At 32.3% G+C, this 18,122-nt stretch overlaps 3 protein-coding genes across 6 annotated transcripts; all 3 read right to left on the reverse strand.

The window, feature by feature from the left end:
* Positions 1–3,352: 3,352 nt before the first annotated feature.
* LOC105649116 (Fasciclin-like arabinogalactan family protein) lies at positions 3,353–4,219 on the reverse strand. Its single transcript, XM_020685234.3, has one exon. It carries the CDS (start codon positions 4,138–4,140, stop codon positions 3,412–3,414), a length of 729 nt encoding a protein of 242 aa, XP_020540893.1. The 5' UTR covers positions 4,141–4,219; the 3' UTR covers positions 3,353–3,411.
* Positions 4,220–5,252: 1,033 nt separating this feature from the next.
* On the reverse strand, positions 5,253–7,911 carry LOC105649003 (putative F-box/FBD/LRR-repeat protein At1g78760). Of its 4 annotated transcripts, none has more exons than XM_012235514.4 (4): positions 7,605–7,911; positions 6,576–7,507; positions 6,348–6,494; positions 5,253–5,728 (listed from the first exon to the last, which is right to left on the reverse strand). In XM_012235514.4, exons 2-4 carry the CDS (start codon positions 7,500–7,502, stop codon positions 5,453–5,455), a joined length of 1,350 nt encoding a protein of 449 aa, XP_012090904.1. In that variant the 5' UTR covers positions 7,503–7,507; positions 7,605–7,911; the 3' UTR covers positions 5,253–5,452. The 4 variants fall into 4 exon arrangements, with proteins under 4 accessions (XP_012090904.1, XP_012090906.1, XP_089574714.1 ...); XM_012235516.4 differs by having other exon boundaries at positions 7,601–7,911; XM_089718588.1 differs by having other exon boundaries at positions 7,577–7,911.
* A 2,475-nt stretch (positions 7,912–10,386) lies between these two features.
* On the reverse strand, positions 10,387–16,438 carry LOC105649001 (cellulose synthase-like protein D3). The gene is made up of 4 exons (XM_089718587.1): positions 15,840–16,438; positions 14,037–14,932; positions 12,721–13,528; positions 10,387–12,480 (listed from the first exon to the last, which is right to left on the reverse strand). The coding sequence occupies exons 2-4, from the start codon at positions 14,897–14,899 to the stop codon at positions 10,726–10,728; spliced, it is 3,426 nt and encodes a 1,141-aa protein (XP_089574713.1). The 5' UTR covers positions 14,900–14,932; positions 15,840–16,438; the 3' UTR covers positions 10,387–10,725.
* Positions 16,439–18,122: the final 1,684 nt, after the last annotated feature.

Consider the following 18,122-nt stretch of genomic DNA (forward strand, 5'->3'; position numbering starts at 1 on the left):
TTCATTATAAATCTAAATAGAGTTCAAAGTTTATGAGTTGGTTTATTTTTGAACTGGATCAAACCGAATTAAATAAACTCTTATTGAACTTTAAAAATCAAACTCAACTCAAACCGAAGTAGAGCCTAAAATCCAACCAACGGGATTAGATAAGTTAAATAGATCGAAAGACCTGCAGAGCTAATAGAAGAGATGAGAAAAGCAATGGCAATAAGAGAGATGATAAGAAATTTTGCCAATCTCATAAATTTTTTAATTGGTTTAGCGCTTAATATGGTATGTAATCTCAATCTATCTGTATAATATTACCATATTTAAAAGCAGAAGATTTGCCATCTATGCCATTTGACATTATTTATATTTATTAAACAATTGCCAAGTGGCTTTTTTTCATTTTATTTCTCTCTCTTTAATAAGGTTTAATTATTAAGAACATTCTATTCCATTTGGCTTACTTATCATTCTACATGACACTTTAATATTCTATGATATATACATTTTATTTTTTAAGTGTTAATAAACTAAAATTACTAATTTATTCTTAATAAGCTGCTTAAAACACTAATTTATTTTCAATAAAACAAAAAGTAAATTTACATAATTGTTGTTACAATAGAAATAACCAAAACTACAAAAGAAAAGATATTCCATGAAACTTCATATTTTTCTCTCAATCCAAACAATTATTCCAAATTGCAATTATGAATTTTTCTATTCCTATTTCTATATTTATAAATGAATTGTTTGACGCTTTAAATTATCATTTTTTTAATAATAATTTTCAATTTTCATTTGCATTGTGCTTGAAATAATCAACAATTCTTAATAAAGTAATTGAATGTAAATTGTAACAAAGAAGCATGTTTGGATGTGAAGCCTTTATGCGGTATTAAAGTATAGAGATATATCAAAGGCTATCTAATACATAGATTGGGTGGGATCGCTTATGCCCTAAGGGTGGGTTCATTTTTTTTGGCATTTGTCATTTTAATTTTTAATTCCCACATGGTAAATGCATGCCCTGCTTAATTACAATAAGCTGAGACAGCCTAAATAGAAAATGAGTTCTTCATGCTCTTAAACTAAGAAATACACCTAGTAATTATATTATATAATACAAAAAAAAAAAAAAAAAAAGAAATATATCTACTTGGTTTACATTATTTCTCCAATTGTAGGATTTAATCATAATTATACAACTCGAATCTGTTGTGTGGGACCCACACAAGTTTGAAAAAGAAAAAAAAAAAAAAAAGGAGAAAAACACGTTTTGTTTAAAAGGTCAAATAAGGCTGGAGCTACAAAACGAAGATGTATGCGTTAATTGTGCAGATGCATTGATTAACGCATCCACTTCTCCTATAAATAGGAGAAGTTTTTTTTCAACCTAAACACACAAAAACAAAAGAATAAGAATACACAATTAAGTGTAGAGAATTTTAGAAAAGAGTTCCTAAAATTGGAAAAGAGAGAAAATAGATAGGATTATAATTTTTGGAGTGTTTTTGAGAAACACTTAGAGTGCCACTATTTTTGCAATCTTTTTTGTACCTACTATTTTTAGTAGAAGAATTATTCGAAGTTTTTGTTCTATAGATGTAGCCCATAATAGTTGAAGGGTGAACCACGTAAATCTCTTTATCCCTATTTTTATCTGGCATTTACGGTAATTATTTAATTTTTATCGTGATTATTATTTCTGGTGGATTCGGTCGTTAATATCCAATATGAAATTATTGGAGGTGAATGTGGTAATAGTAATTTAAATCTTTATCGGCAATATTAACTTTTATCATCGGTAATTTTATTTTACTTCTACCACCAGCATTCTTCACGGGCCCCACTCGGGATTAGAGCATTAATCCCAGCAGAATCTTAATAATGAAGATCGAGTATTGAGTTCAAGGATGTGATTTATGAAGATCAAGTATTGAGTATTGAGTTCAAATAAACAAATCTAACAAATTCATAAAATTTTAAAATTTTATTACTCAAATTCTATCGACCCAAGGCAGAGGGAGAGGGACTGGACAAGGCGGATCTCCCAAACTCTATAATTTTTTGAAATTCCCCTATAAAACATTGCAAAAAAAAATTTTCTTTTAATTTTGTCCTCTTAGTACCTGTTCGACAATATCAGCTGTTTTAGTACCTGTTAGCGGTTTTACAAGCTATTAGCTGTTTATATAACTATTTAGAGTAAAAGTATTCGGTAAAAATAATTATTTGATTAGCTATTGAATTTAACGTGACAAAAAGAGACATTTAAATATTGAGTTAGAATTTTATTTATAACTATAGTAGTGAACTCATTATTAAAAAAAAAATGTCAATTTATAGTGTGTGGTCCAATTATATAAATTGAAATCATTATCATTTCTAAAATGATAATACAATTTCCTCACATATTCCTTTATTAATTCATTATGAAATTATTTTGTTTAAATTTTTGAGTAAAATAATGTAATTTTTTAACTTAATTGCAGACTTGCAGTATCATAGCAAAAAAAAACTTTAAACTAATGTTACTATAAATTAATTAAGGCCATAATTGTCAAAAAAATTTTAATAAGAAAATATAAACTTAGATGGATTAAAATTTTAATAAACTTTATCTTATCTACTAACACCTATTTTATATACTACTTTACCCAACCAATGATATGATTTATAAAAATAGTGTTTTGACACAGTCAAAACTCTAAACTCTCCCTCAAAATATGTTGCTGGAGTCTTAATTTTAAAAAGTTTTTACCCTTTTAGTATTGGAGTATGACTGTGCCCTACCATCAATCCAAACGAATTTATTATTTTTGAATTTCAATAATTATTGAAGGAAAATTCAGTTATAATGTTTATTTATTTATGTATAGAAAATATTAAAGTAGATGAAAAAGTTTATCGTTTATGCTTTAAGAGATGCTGAATTTCATATGCAGTGCATAATTAATGGGTATAAAGATGGCATATGTCTAGCTGTTAACCGTTGTGCCACCAATTTGTTGTTGCGGTTTTTTATGTTTGATTTAATTGAGTATTTTTAATATTTCATATTATTATTAATAAATTATATTTTTGAAAAAAAAAATATAAATCAGTAAAGTTATATTATTATTTAATGCATTTTTAATACAAAGAGTGAAGCTGTAACATTCTTATTGTAATTGTTATTTATTATTCATTTGAAAAAACAATTTTCAGAAAGAGATTATAATAAATTAAATAAAAAGAATTAGTAAAATTAACATTTTCTTACAGTTTGCACTTGTAAAAACTTTTAAAAAGAAACTTATATGCATCGAGATCAATTTTTCTTTTCAGAAAATTTATACGTATAGTGTTAAAAAACAAATTTAAATCCAATAAAACATTGACTAAAATAGGTTAATTTAATTCCAAATACAAATTAAACTATATATTAAACCAAATTATTGAAATAACAACAAAAATAAAAGTAAATTTCAAAGATATTTTAAATGACATAGAAGACCCTGACTTTTTTGGACCATTATCAGCCACCACAGGAATCTGATCAGAGGCAATCGCAGAAGGAGCTACAGCTGCCGGTGGTAACGGCGGTAATAATGCTGATACTGGTGGTGGAGCCCCCACAACCACCGGAGGAGCACTGGCGTTAGAACAACTGGATAATGTATTATTGTTTATATCAACCAACACAGCATCTATTCCATGGCAACGAATCGAAAAACCTGCAGTGCAAATATTAGGGCTAATAATTTTGACATTATTAAGAAAAAAACTTCTCCGGCCGCCATTGTTGTTAATATCAAGCATGTAATCAGGCTTTGAACTTGGAATTCTAGAACCAGATGGAATATGCTGAAGATGCTCGAAAATTAAAGGAGAAGGAATCGAATGGCGAAGAAGAAAATCAGAAACAGAATCTTGGGAGATTCCTGTTTTTGACAAGATTTTATCATTAGGCATCAAGAAAGTGATATTTTCTTGAATTCTATTATCAAAAGGAGCCATGTTAATTAGGGTTACAAAGGTGAAATAATTAGCCGTTGTCATTTCTTCAATTGCAACATCGAGTTCATGGCTTCTGGAGGTAATATCTGTAGCTATTGCCGAGAGAAGAGAAGATAAGAGTAGTAATAATTTCAGGTAAGTTGCCATTGGTATTTTCTTTTCTTGAGAAATGAAAATGAAAATATTTGTGTTGTGAGCTTCTAATATGAGAGGTAGGTTAGCTTGGACATGCATATATGCTGCTTTAACAACTAAATTTTCACGCTTTCTACATGCATGTTTTTTCAGGGTTTTTGTTTTTTCTTTTTTGGCTTTTAAGTGACGGGTTAGGTTTACTACGTGAGGAATTTTTCAGTTTTGAAAGTTATTACTAAAGAGTCAAGACAAGTTTTCTTTGTCATCTACTTTTTCTCTACCATTTTCTAGCTATAAACCTTTTCTTTCTTTTTATATTTTCTTTATTGATTCTCCTAATTAGTGAAATTTTGATTCTAAATTTCTCTTTGAATCGTTTATCCTTTTAGTTTAATTACTAGGCATGCTTTTATGATAACGTGTATATTTTCTTTCTACACTAATATGTGCAAATTTGGCAGGTCGAGGTTATAATATTAGAATGCTGGAAGGGAACAACACCCATGATCTTTTGGTCATGAGGACCTCAACTTAGTTATCTAGACTAAGGGTCGTAGGTCAGATAATATCACATTTTTAGTACTAAATAGAAGTAAATTCATGTATGTATACTAGACTAACTCCCAAATCAAAATGACAATTCTCCCTTCCTATCCTTCAATCCGAGGGAGGAATCACACTTCTTGATTATACCAAAATGACAATTCTTCCCTTTAAGAATCACAATCCTAGGGAATCACACTTTCTGATTATATCAAAATGACAATTCTCACCTTTAAGAATCACACTTCCTGATTATACCAAAATGACAATTCTCCCCTTTAAAGGACTCGTGTTCACAATAATGGGTCTTCTTTTGAGCTTTAGGGTGCAAAATTTGGTCCATGATTGCAATATATATCGCCTCATGAAGCGGTCTTCAAGGATCAGCTACACATAATAGATATAAACACAACAAATGTCTTTCAAAAGGGGAGAATTATATGCTTAGTTGTTCAATGAAAATACCTGCCAATTCATTAAATTTTGCTCAAAGTCTAAATAAATTGTCACAAGTCTCAATTGCGTCTCAGGATTTGATTTATGACCCTAATAATGTAACAGTCACCAGTTGGTCTCAGATATAGAAAGATGAACTAAATTCATATTTTTTGACACATTGTATAAATCTTTATATATAATCCCAAGAACTTCAGTACAGAGAGCTTGCGAACTCATAAAGAGGGAACCTGTAGACCTCTCTTATTAACAATATCAGAAAATGCCCCTCATAAGCAAGTTCATGGCATGCAATCAACAAAACAGAAAGTTTCAGGTAAGGAGTTCAATAAAATATGATTTGACATGTGGATGAGGCCCTTGGAAACTTTAACAGCTTCTTCAACAGCTTCGTCTCTTTCTTAGGATCCATGTCATCCAAATATTCAATTGCAAGTTTCTTCAAGACCTTAGCATTTTTCAGGAAATATCTTATTACTTTCATCTCCACTCTATTTCCTTCAAATCCTCTAAGTTCAACTCTCTTGAGAGATGAGAAGAAACATCGGGGCACAGCTGGTGCCCGAAAGCTTTCATCAGGATAATCGGAACGATCATTGTCCTGTTCACAAAAGATGATTGAAGTTCTTCCAGTAGAATGTTAATCAAAGCTTAAATTAGTAAAAGATATCACTGCAAGAAACAAATTTCTAGCATAATCTCATGCTGTTGACAAAAGATAATCAAAGCTTTATTAACTAACACCAGTGAAAGTTCAATACCATATAGATACAACTTAGTTCCATTTACAGTTCCATAATTTCAGCACAACCTGTAAAAACTCACTCCTATCTTGTGTTTCAAAAAGGCACCATCATTCCAGCTCTCAAGTTCAGTATGGGGTTACATAACGTTCATAAGCCTCCCGAGGGTATTCTTGTGTTAGTGAAGATGTGCATGGAGTCTCATTCCCTAGATCTCTGTTCCATTTAATCTAAGGTTTTTATAGGTGTTCCCCTCCTTTTGAGTCACAAGAACAAACATAAAGAGAGAACAAACAAGCACTTCTACTAGATTTCAAATAGAATTTTACGGAATTATATTAAAATTTATTTATCTATAACTCTAATGACAGTATCAAGTCAAACAAAGCTCCATATTTACTCCTCTATCATCACATATGAAGTAAGAAATATTCAAATTTATAGATTTTATATTTGAATTGAGCCATTTGAACTGACCTTATGGAGTACGACTGTCTCCAAATTTGGTGAGTTTCTGAGTATTTCAAGGAACCCGAGCCATCCATTTTCATTGGCATTCACCTCCAAATGCATCAAATTATGAAAAATGGGGTAAGTGAAACCTGTATCTGCAAAATCAATTCCCTGAGAAGGCAAAGTGTAAGACAGTGAGCATAATCCCAATACAAATGAAATAAAAATAAAAGTAAACAGAGAAGCAATTACCTCAACCGTAACTCCAAATAAGCTTAAAGATTTCACATTAGAGATTTGTTTCAGAAGTCCAAACACCTGAGCTGCTTGTACGCTGTCATAAATGAAATCTTCTGGCCTAACATCCACAGATGCTTTAACTAGTGAAGGTAACAACTTCACTATCTCAAATTCTTCAGAGACATAATCAATCAGCTCAAGAAATTCTAGTTTTGGTGCATCAATTATAAGCCTAAAAAATCCAAAACGACACTGATCTCTCCTCCGAATTTTCAAACTTTTAAGTGATGAGGACTGAACAGACAATGTTGTTACAAGATCATTATGATGCGAATTAATAAATAGTTCTTCGAGAACAGGGGATCCTGATAAAAACTTCTCTATGTCACCATCCTTCAAGGAAAAAAGAGATACCAAATGAAGAACCCTGAGACTTGGAAGGCATACAGCCTCGGGAATCTGAAAGGTAAATCCATGGTAAACCTTCAAGATCCTTATAGTCTCACAACTGAAAACGATCCGAGGCATCTCGAGTGTACTTAGAAAGTTACCGAGATCAAGCTCCTCAACATTATTCCTAACTGCAGCGCGAATCCATGTACTTGCATTACAAGGTAACGAAGAATGAAAGTGAAGGCGGAACTTTTTAATACATGGGTAAGAACGAAGAATTAGTACTGAGTCTACAAATCTCCCAAATTTTTGTACCCTGCTCAAGTCTTCATTACCATCATAAAGAAACTCAAAATCAAAATTACACACAGAATTCCAAATGTTTCTCCATCTTCTAGACAAAATACTTGTTTGCACTACAGTTTTAGTTGGAAGAAAGGATAAAATGTGGCCAAGAACCGCCTCTGGCAAACTACTAATCCTATCTTCAACGATTGTCTCGCAAAGTTTTTGCCTTTTCAGTTTACAGTCTTCACTGGTATCCATGGAAGCTAAAAAAAAATCAACAAAGTAATTGAAATCTTGTAATTCGATAAACAAATCTCAGCTTTTTAACATACCAAAGGCAGCAATAATTATGTTACCCACGTGGCGACGGCGGTGTGCGGCGAAAGAGCGCAGCAGGGACGATAAACAAGTGAAGAGCCGAGAAGAAAGAGGACTTCAGACCCAAAGGCCCGGACAGAGAGTGATCTGAAGCTGTATAATCTCCCTCACATCACATCGGTGAAAGTCATGGAGCCCCTATCCTCATACCTGAATTGTAAATCACCATTAGACGACAGGGGGATTTCAGATAGGACCGAAGATTCGCAACGGGAATTGAACCGATATGTTCAGGCAATTTTCCAGTGTTGGAATTCGGGATGCTCTAAATGGGTATAAATATTTGATAGTTCCTTATTCCTTTTATGTAGAAATTATTTTTAAGAAATTATGATTATATTAGTTATTTTATTTTAACTTTATCTTTATCTTGCTATATCAAAAATATATTATTTTATTTTATGGAATATCAATAGAATGGAAATTTAATAATTTATTTTTAAACAATTTTTTTTATTTGTTGAAATCGTTGAATAGATATAAAAAACAATTTAAAATCTAAAATTTTCACTTTCCACGTAAATAAGATAAACAATCAGATCATACATAATTAATAAATTATATTTATTTTTCATAATATAAATATTTTTGAGAACATATTTTACAGATAGAAAATATATTTTTATGATATTTAGAAATTTAATTTATTATTGTATAACTAAAATTTACTTTTATAAGTAAAATATTTCTCTTGATTAATACTCAAAAAATATATTTCTTGTGATTTATTTCTCTTTATTTATGTGATGTATTTATTTAATACTTTATTATTAATAATAATATTTCTATTAAATTATAGTGACAATATTATTATGAGACTTATTTAAATTTTGAAATCTATTAAATTTCTTTTTTGTAAGATAAGGGGAGCAAAAGCTCAAATAAAACTAAATAGAACGCGAATAGAAAACACCCGCTAGATCATGATCGAGCCAGGTAACAAATTTAGAAGGCGGATGAGAAAGAAAGTGACATCCAATTTCAAGCAAAGAAGCGAAATTTATTAAATTTAATAGCTAAAAATTTATAAAAATTTCTTCAACTAAATTTTATATAGAATATTTCGAATTTTATAAATTTTAAAAAAATATATTAAATACACACATATTCATTTGTATTATTAAAATTGCTAAAAGTATGTGTATGTTAAATATAAATTTTAAAAAAAATTAAAAAATTGCGAAAATTATGATATTTAGAAGATCTTGTATCTTATTTTAGAAAATAATAGTTTATGATATGAACAGTGACTGGCAGGTGGAACTTGTTTCTTTGTTGCATTTACCAGTCTTTTTCATTCAACAGCAATTTTTATTAACTTTTATTTAGGTATTTCTACGAAATTTTATCTCTTTTAATTAAAAAATAATTTAACTAATTATCTTTATTTATTTATTTAAATTTAAGTGGTTCAATAATTATTTTAATTTTAATTATTATAAAAAGTTAAAAAGTAACGGACATTGAAGTAGTATTAGTCACGAGGTGATGCCAGGTGGAGTTTGCAGAGACATGGTATAATTGCTCCAAATGAATTTTAGTCGTTGCGACACGAGAACTTCAGACAGCCCAATTCTTGAAAAGGGTACTTCAAAAAATATATATATAATTTGAATGTTAAAATATTTAAAATAATTACAGCTGTCCCTTTTTCCAATTTTTTTTTTTATCCTATATAGAAATTGATTGACGTAAATTTTCTTTTTTTGGAAAAAAATCTTAATTTCAAAATTATGCTAGGGAAAAAATTGAATATATAGTATAATTATGGAAAAAAAATCATCCAAGTGATGTGTTTTTTCCAATGCAAATAGAAGGGTATATCATGTACAAATAGACTTGCCAACGTATTACCTAATATAAATATTCTTGATATAAATATAGAAAAAATCTTCGTTCTTTTGGAAGGAAAAATATTCTATTTTTAGTCATAATTTCATATTATATCCATATATATTTGTATTTTTTATTTTTAGAGGAAATACATTTGTATTTTCATTAACAAGTAAATATGAAATTTGCAAAGCATTTATATGAAACAAGACATATATCTTTCATTGCTTAAATAAAGTTAAAAATAAAAAAAAAAAATTTCTAAGAACGGAAGAGGGAAATTTATCATTTGTATAATTAATAATATGTTATATAAACACGACACTCAATCAATAAATCCATTTGAAAAATATAAGGTTGAGAAAATTAAACATGGTATTTCTTTATTTAAAATTTGGGGAAAAAATTTAATTCTTAAATTACAGTTAAATTAAAATATGAGAATCTTTATTTTTAAAAAATAACTACAAGATTCTTAAATTGTAATTTTATGAACACTTTGATCTTTCCGTTAAAAATAGAGGGATCAAAATGTTATCAAAATTTTGACGGATGGATTAAAATGTTAATATAAATTATAAGTTAAGGATCTCATAATTAGTTTGATTATAATTTAAGAATTAATTTTTTTAAAAATTAATTTTTAATCAATTATAATTAAGTAAAAAAAAAAACTATTTTGGACAAAGAAAACTAAATTATTAATAAATTCAAGTTTGATGCATAGATTTCCATTAATTGTCAATTGATCATAACCATTAATTTTAGATTATCTACACGAATGTAGATTTACTCTTATTTAGTATAAGTTTCAAATATCCCATAAAGAGTGTGATTTGAAAATTTCCTTCACGATACTATATTTTTTTTTATGTAGCCCTCTAATTTCTAAACATTTCTTTTAGAGTATGAATCCATAACTACAAAGAAATATGCAAACTTGTAAATTTGAAGTGTATAAAATAAATCTGGCAATAACTGCTTTCAATGTGCACTTTCTACATTACAAAGAATACAATAATAAGCAAGGTCCTAGTTATCCACGTGAAAATGGAAAACTGATGACTAGAATTTCAGCTACTTGTTCCTGATGATCCTTGGGAGAACTGTTACAAAAGTAAGCATTAGTATAAATGGGCACAACAACAAGAACATACCCTAATCCATTTTCCGACACGATAAAACTTTTTGAATGAGGGGAAAAAAAAACCAAGAACTAATGAAGGAATTTCACTGAACAAATGCAGCTCAACAGAAAAAGAAGGGCCTCTCAAGGGAACTGGAACGAGCCTCCAATTTGGGTAGTATTTGACGGAGGATCGATAGCCACCCAAAGGAGAGAGATAGTGATTGCAATAAGTCCTGACCATACAAAAACAATGGTCGGTGTTCTTCCTCGTCTTCCCATTAGACCTTTGGCAAACGGGTAGAGATGAGCCAAAACCCAGAAACTGAAGAAAACTCCACCTATTAAACGGCTCCATTGCGGTAAAACACTGTATATTGTTCGGCTAAACCCAACAGCTATAGCAATTAAGTTGGTCATCATGATCACGATCGGCGGGATCATCAATGAAGTCCATTTTACAATGTAAAGATCAGCAAACTCATCATCTACATCATCACCACCTGATTTTGAAGTCAAGGTGAAAGAGATTTCAATTCCTGCAACAACTTTCAGTAGCCCCTGAAGCACCGCAGCAAGGTGGGCACTAGTCCCTCCAATTAACCAAAACTGTTCATTCCTCCACCACTCCTCTAGCTCAATGCCAGACCATTTGATCTCAAGTATAGCAAGTAAGCATAGAGTCACAGTAATGACAAGAAGGTAGACGAGGAAAGTGACATTAAGGGTCTGTACAATGAATTGGCCAGAGAAAAGGGATAGTGCAGGTAGGAAGCAGTAGACAATCAGAAAAATGGAGGTAAATGGGTAGATACCAACATTAAGATATGCTATCCTCTGCAAAAATTTCATTCTTGGGCTGGCTAGCAAGGCATTGTTGCGTGAGAAGAAAATCTCAACAGAACCAGTAGCCCATCTGAGGACTTGATGAAGCCGATCTGTGAGATTGATTGGAGCAGTCCCTCGGAAAGCATCACGCTTGGTCACACAATAAACTGATTTCCATCCCCTATTGTGCATCCTATAACCTGTGACAACATCTTCAGTAACAGACCCATAAATCCAACCAATTCGCTGTCCCCACTCTGTCTTGTCTTCATACCAGCAAGAAATAACGCTGATTGCCTCTGCAACAGTTGATGCATCAAGAAGCTCACGAGGAATGGTAAGAGCACCAGGAGGGCGTCCATTCTTAACAGCTGGGTGATCTGCAAGAGGGCGACCTTGAAACTCTGCCACTGGGATTGAATCTATGAGGAACGTCGAATTGCCAAATTTCTTAGGAAATGAGGAGAGGTTCATCTCTTCATCATCAGAATCACCCATTCTCAATGCCCTGTTCTCTTCTGGCGTGTTTCCAACTGAGGAATGCTTCTTCCGACCAAAGCAACAACTGCAGCATCCTGGGTGGTGTTCTTTTGCTCGAGGAGGGTCAAAGCCATATAGGGCAGTCCTTCTAAAGAGGCATCCAGTTCCAACATAGACTGGACCCATAAGACCATCAAGGGCACGCATATTAACATCAAAGAAAACGGTGTTGTTATTGGCATATCGATCAGAAGGATCAATACCCTCAAACCTCTGAGGGAACTGAACATAACAGATGCGGTCACCTCCTCGATCCATCATGAAGCACATGCCTTCCCTCATTGCCTGGGAGTAGTAAATGTAGTGATCACAATCAAGGTTGAGAATGAAGGGACCATTAGACATAATGGCTGAAGCTCTAACAAGCGCATTCATGGCCCCTGCCTTCTTGTTATGGTCATAGCCAGGGCGTTTCTCACGAGAAACATAAACGAGCAATGGAAGACGAATATCAACATCTGTAAGGTCCATGATCTTTGTATCATCAGCATTTCCATGCAGTGGTTCATCACTAGGAGGTTTCAACATCACCTGCATCACACAATTGATTATTTCACCTTTTCTTCTTTTTTTATATTATTTTAATTCTTTCTAGTCTCTTCCCACTCAACTAATAAATTATTGAAATAATGCAGTTAAAAATAGTAATTTAAAAAAAAACTATCAGAAACCTAACCAATTGCTTTAAATATTGACCAGAACAAATCACGGTCAGTTCACTGTTTAGATGGTCTGAACAACTGGTATAAAACTATGTACTAAGATTGATACCTGTATTATACCAGCATGGTCACCCTTAGAATGCTCAGGCGCAGGATGCATCCAAGTCCCTGGCCAATGGGTACCATCCGCCATCCAAGTAGCTTTTGGAATCTTTACACTCTCCACAGGTTCATCATCTCTGTTCTGTCTTTGAAGTTTCATGGCCTTGACTTCCTCACGAGCATGATAAGCGTCAGATCGGCGGCGAATAGAATCAGGCAAGCCATTGATCCGAACCTTGAACTCATCATATTCACGCTTGATTCTCCTGCGATCCTTGACAAAATCCGATCGCACTTTGTTCTTATAAGGATCCCTTTTCAAATTAAAGTAAGACTCAGGGTTCCTGGGCTCAATATCATGTTTACGGCAGAAAGGAACCCAAATATTAGCAAAACTTGCAGCTTCTGCCATGGCCTCAAATGTTAGAAGTGCACCTCCATCATCAGAAACATAACAAGCAAGTTTTTCAACAGGGTAATCAGCAGCTAGAATTGACAAAATGGTGTTTGCAGTTACAAGAGGTGGTTCTTTCTCTGGATCCGCAGTAGAAACAAAGATATCTATGCCCGGAAGATCAGATTTACCAGTGGGATTAGCAGGGCTAGGTGTTTCAAATTTCTCCTTCAAGACATTAAGATCTGTTGCCCGATTGATTGGGCATAGCTTGGGAAGTTGGTCAAGAAGCCACGAAAATGCAAACCAGATCTCGCAAACAACTGACATCCCCCATAGCCAGATTGCATCTTCGTTTTTATGTCTGACTCTCCATGTCAAAAACAATGAAAGGACAACTATCCGAATACAAATGAGCAGCCTGTAAGAACAGATGCAGCAGAGCAAAAGACATTCATTAGCATAAGTTGGACCAAAAAATGGCATTGCCAAAACCATAATTGTTATTGAAAACACTAACAAAAAAAAAAAAAAAAAAAAAAAAAAAAAACATTGGACCACATTTGGAATAACTGATATGGCATGAATGACTAATAATCACTTTACTTTTTCATCAGTCAGTTGTTGCCACTGTAATTCGCATAATCATTATGCTTCATTATCAATAAACTACAAGTCAAGGACGGTAAAAGTTTCAAAAAGTAAACCAATCAAAGAGAGAGAGAGAGAGAGAGAGAGAGAGAGAGAGAGAGAGAACAGAGAGAAAATTGACAGTCCAAATTCATGTTGATGTACCATTGTGCCAATTGGTAAAAACAAAATTGAGCAAAGTAGCCATTGAAATTTTTGAAGTCAAATTTTTGAAATGGAATGATATCATAATTCTGACTCTTAGGAGACAAAGACAATGATGAATAGGGAAACTGTACCGATATGGACTGATAATAGCAGCTGGTATCTTTAATTTCCTGGTAAGGGGCCTCCACGGTTTATTCATCAATTCTTTGGGTTCAGCAACTTCATCTTGCCCACTGCCAAAACCCCCATCAGTAGGCCATATGGCATTCCCATATCCATAAGTCCCCCTTGTTTCAAACAGCCACCTATTATGATCAAAATCCCCAGTCTGGCTCCTCATTAGTGCTGATTTTGTAGACTTCATCAATGATAACCTCCTCTCCATTTTGGAAACTGTTCCTGGTGGAGGAAGTGGAAGTGGCCTCCCATTATCCACAGCTACCTCATCCAATTCAGTGTTCTTATAAGGCTCCTTACAACCAGGGCAAATCCCACCCCCAGTTTTCACTGCATCAATATAGCAATCCCGGCATATTTTAAAATCACATTCACAAGGAAGAATATCCATGCCACGCTCATCACTCATGACCTTTGCATCACAGCCTGGAATAGAACAGGAGGATCCTTTGGCACCAGCCATCTGGGGATGGCTTGTTTCAGAATCAATCACCTTGTCCATGAGATGAGCCCGTGTAACACTATTAAACCCACCTGTAAAGAGTGAATTCGACACGTATTGCTCTTCAACCTTCTGCGAGATAGATGGATCCATAGGTTGATTATCAGGGGTAGGTGGTATATGCACCGTATAGTTCATGAAATCAGTACTCCCAATTTCGCTATCAAGATCATCCCTTGAGTAGCTGATATAGCGACCGGAAGAAGTTCTTCGGCCAAATGTCACAGTTGGAGGTAGTGGAGGTTTCTGACCGTCGGTTGCATCTGAACTCGCAGATAGATTTGATCGGCTAAGTCTTAATGATTTGGAGGCCATGTTCTATTACTCCCAGAGAAGTCTCTTCAGATCCTGAAATTTCAAAGTGGAATAAAATTTAGCATCGGCATATAATTTTCATGAATAGAACACTCGATCCCAAAATATCAAATTGCAAAAATTCCATCAAGATTTTATATATAATGTTGAATCTAATATGAATATGATCTAGAGCAAATGATTTCCAAGTCTACATTTTACACAACTTCAAAACAAGCAAAAGGTTTATGTTGCCAAACTGTCATTCCAAAAGTCTCAAAAATCAGTCAGTCTTTCCGCTGTAATAGAGTAAAGCCAGATAGCTATAGATCATCTACAACCTCCGTCTAGCTGACAAGAAAATCAATTATAAGGAAAACCGTGATCAAAACTTTTTTCCCAAAAACTTATATCAAAAGAGAGCACCAGACTTTAACTGATTAAATACTTTTGACTTATTGTTTACTAAAATCTAAAAACACAAGAAATGTCTAAGATCCAAACTCTTTCTTTAAAATTTTCCCACTTTTTCTCGCAATTAAAAAAGTTCATCACAACAAAAACCCATAATCAGCTGAAATTAGCACAAAATTGCACTTCCAAAGAACATCAAAAATGCGAAAATGACAAAAAAAATACCACACAATAAAACACTTAAAACCATTTTTTGAAACATTGCAAAAAGAAAGATGGCTTATGGCAATCACCATATATATATAATTCAAACTCACATCGAAATAACCCACAGCAACTCAGTAGTAGCTACTTTCAAAACCCAAAACAAGAGAAAACGTAAGATCTAAAAGATCGCTTAAACGACACTAAAAACACTATAAACAGAAACCCTGTTTTAACAGAAAAACATTTTCACCTTTAAGCAAGAAAAGATCGATCCATATTTTCAAACCAATAAACTATATATCGTGAACACAATGAAGCTAATGCGAAAAAAGGGACTTACCTTATCTTTATAAAAAAGAATGCCGGGTCTCTAAAGACGACAGATCCCTCTGTCTGATTCTATCAACGCTTTAAAGAGACTAAACGGCGAAACTTGAACCAAGCTTTAAAAAAAAAAAAAATAAATAAAATAAGAGAATGCTTCAATGTCACCAACTGTCCTCAAATTCTCACATATAGATAACAGAAGGAAGATTTCTTAGTTGAGAGACCAGGTCGTGAGCAAAACTACAAGCCACTAACATGTCATGATCAAGACTAGATACGTTATTTAATACAAAAGCTTTGCTGGGTAAGTAAATTTTTTAATAAAGAAAAAGAAGGTTCTTGGCTTTGGGGCTAAAGATTTATTAAAAGAAAGAACGCGAAAAAAAGAGGGAGAAAGAGTAAAAAGAAATGGGTTTTTATGGGTCGCCGGCAGTATGACCAGACCGGCCGTATTTCTTGATGTTTGTTGAGGATAGAGAGAAATGAGCGAGGACAAGAATGAAAGAGAAGGAGAAGAAATTGCTGTTTAGTTTTAGAAGTTCATAAGACCAAAAGGAAAGTATTTAGGAGGTGGATTGCAGAATCAAGAAAAGAAAAAAAAAAGGGTAATTCGGGATTTTAAGAGAGACGAGGAGAATCGATGGTGAGGGTAGTAATGGTAATTAAAAACAAAAGAAAAAAAAAAAGGTACAAAAAAGGTTTATACTTCTTTTACTGGAAGTGGGAAATCAGTAAGGTTAGTGACAGTGGGCTCTGTGGTTATATGGGTTGGAGCCTGGAAGAAGAAGACAGAGTAATTACTACTTATTTATTTAAAATTAATAACATGTCTAATTATCACAGCTTAGTCTTAGTTGTATTTTATGTTACGTATATGAGAAAAGTATAAAACACGGTTTTTCTTTATTAAAATAGAAAAGATTTTCTTTTGCTTCATTTGAATTTGTCTTCATCGATATATTAAAAATAAAAATAATAATAATAATGCTTATGTCAAAAATAAAATAAATAAAATAAAAATGTGGGTATTAGTTGGGAAATTGAGAATGCGCGTTGTATTAGTAAATTATGAAATGGTTAACCAATGGGAAGAAAAGAAAAACTAGTACAAGTGAACAGCTCAAGCTACTGAATCTGTGTTGACAATTGACATTACCAATTTGCTAATTGCTTTTGACTTTCCTCATTTCATTTGAATTGGTAAAAATAAAACCTCTCTCATCATCAATTTTTGTTGTTTTGGAATAAAGATTGTTTCTGTTGTTAAAAAAAATAAAAAATGATAAAACTTAAACATTATTATTTTTTTTAGATAAAAACTTATTAGATTTTGAACCATAAACATCAATTTATCAAAAACATTATATAAATTTCTTTCTTCCAATTCTTTGGGCGTTCAAGTTCGTGATAGAACTCCAACTAGCCTTTTATCTATTACGACGCATGATTTTATGTGGCATTGCATATGTTTATTTTCAGTATTTCTTAACTTTTTTCTTACCAAAACAAAAAGAAATCGATAATCAATTTGTAAAAAATAAAATTAGAATTGAATAAGCGTATCTTAATTTTGATTTTATTTGAATCAAATCAAGTCTCATATTATATTCACCGTTTGTTTAATGCATAAATCTTATAATTATTAAATGATTTTTAATATTACAATAAAATACATTTTTTTAGAATTAGAAATAAAAAGAAATCTTTTAAATGATTTATAAAAATCAATAAAGAAATATTATAAAAAAATGAAGATACATTTTTTTAGAATCGGAAATAAAAAAATCTTTTAAATGATTTATAAAAATCAATAAAGAAAAATTATAAAAAAAAATTTAATTGGAACACAATTTAATCTTATGTTGAAACTTGACGGTCAATTTGTATCATTTAAAAAGAATCAAAAAATGTCAAATATGTATATACAACAGAAATGGCAAAAAGAAAAACAAGAAATAAAGTAAATGGATTAAATTCCTATATTGTCCTTATCCGTTTGGTTTTGAATTCACAGATTACTCTTATTTCTGGAGATTTATTACAGAATTGCCACTACAATCCAAATGCGGAAAGCGCGGAATGATTATCGAGTGCCTGTCTGTCTTCTGACGTGGCTAAGCCAGTCTTTTCGTCTCTTCAAAATACTGGATATTCCTTGGATATTTTCCCAAAGTTAAATGCACTTCGGTTAACGAGCGTGCAGATCACGGTCCAATCATAACCAATATATATGCTGACAACTTACACCTCTGACGAATTACTTAACACGCTGGTATAGTCCTTGTATTCTCCTGAG

This window comes from Jatropha curcas, chromosome 2 (genome assembly GCF_041381405.1).
Source record: "Jatropha curcas cultivar XTBG-Jc1 chromosome 2, XTBG_Jcur_1.0, whole genome shotgun sequence".
NCBI classification, from domain to species: Eukaryota; Viridiplantae; Streptophyta; class Magnoliopsida; order Malpighiales; family Euphorbiaceae; genus Jatropha; species Jatropha curcas.

Coding starts and splice junctions, on each gene's coding strand:
- LOC105649116 (XM_020685234.3), bottom strand. CDS start 4,140: ATGGCAACTTACCTGAAATTATTACTACTCTTATCTTCTCTTCTCTCG.
- LOC105649003 (XM_012235514.4), bottom strand. CDS start 7,502: ATGGATACCAGTGAAGACTGTAAACTGAAAAGGCAAAAACTTTGCGAG. Junction 6,495..6,575: donor TATTTGGAGTTACGGTTGAG/GTAATTGCTTCT, acceptor TTGCCTTCTCAG/GGAATTGATTTTGCAGATAC. Junction 5,729..6,347: donor AGACAGTCGTACTCCATAAG/GTCAGTTCAAAT, acceptor TTTTGTGAACAG/GACAATGATCGTTCCGATTA.
- LOC105649001 (XM_089718587.1), bottom strand. CDS start 14,899: ATGGCCTCCAAATCATTAAGACTTAGCCGATCAAATCTATCTGCGAGT. Junction 13,529..14,036: donor GCTATTATCAGTCCATATCG/GTACAGTTTCCC, acceptor CTGTTCTTACAG/GCTGCTCATTTGTATTCGGA. Junction 12,481..12,720: donor ACCATGCTGGTATAATACAG/GTATCAATCTTA, acceptor TGTGTGATGCAG/GTGATGTTGAAACCTCCTAG.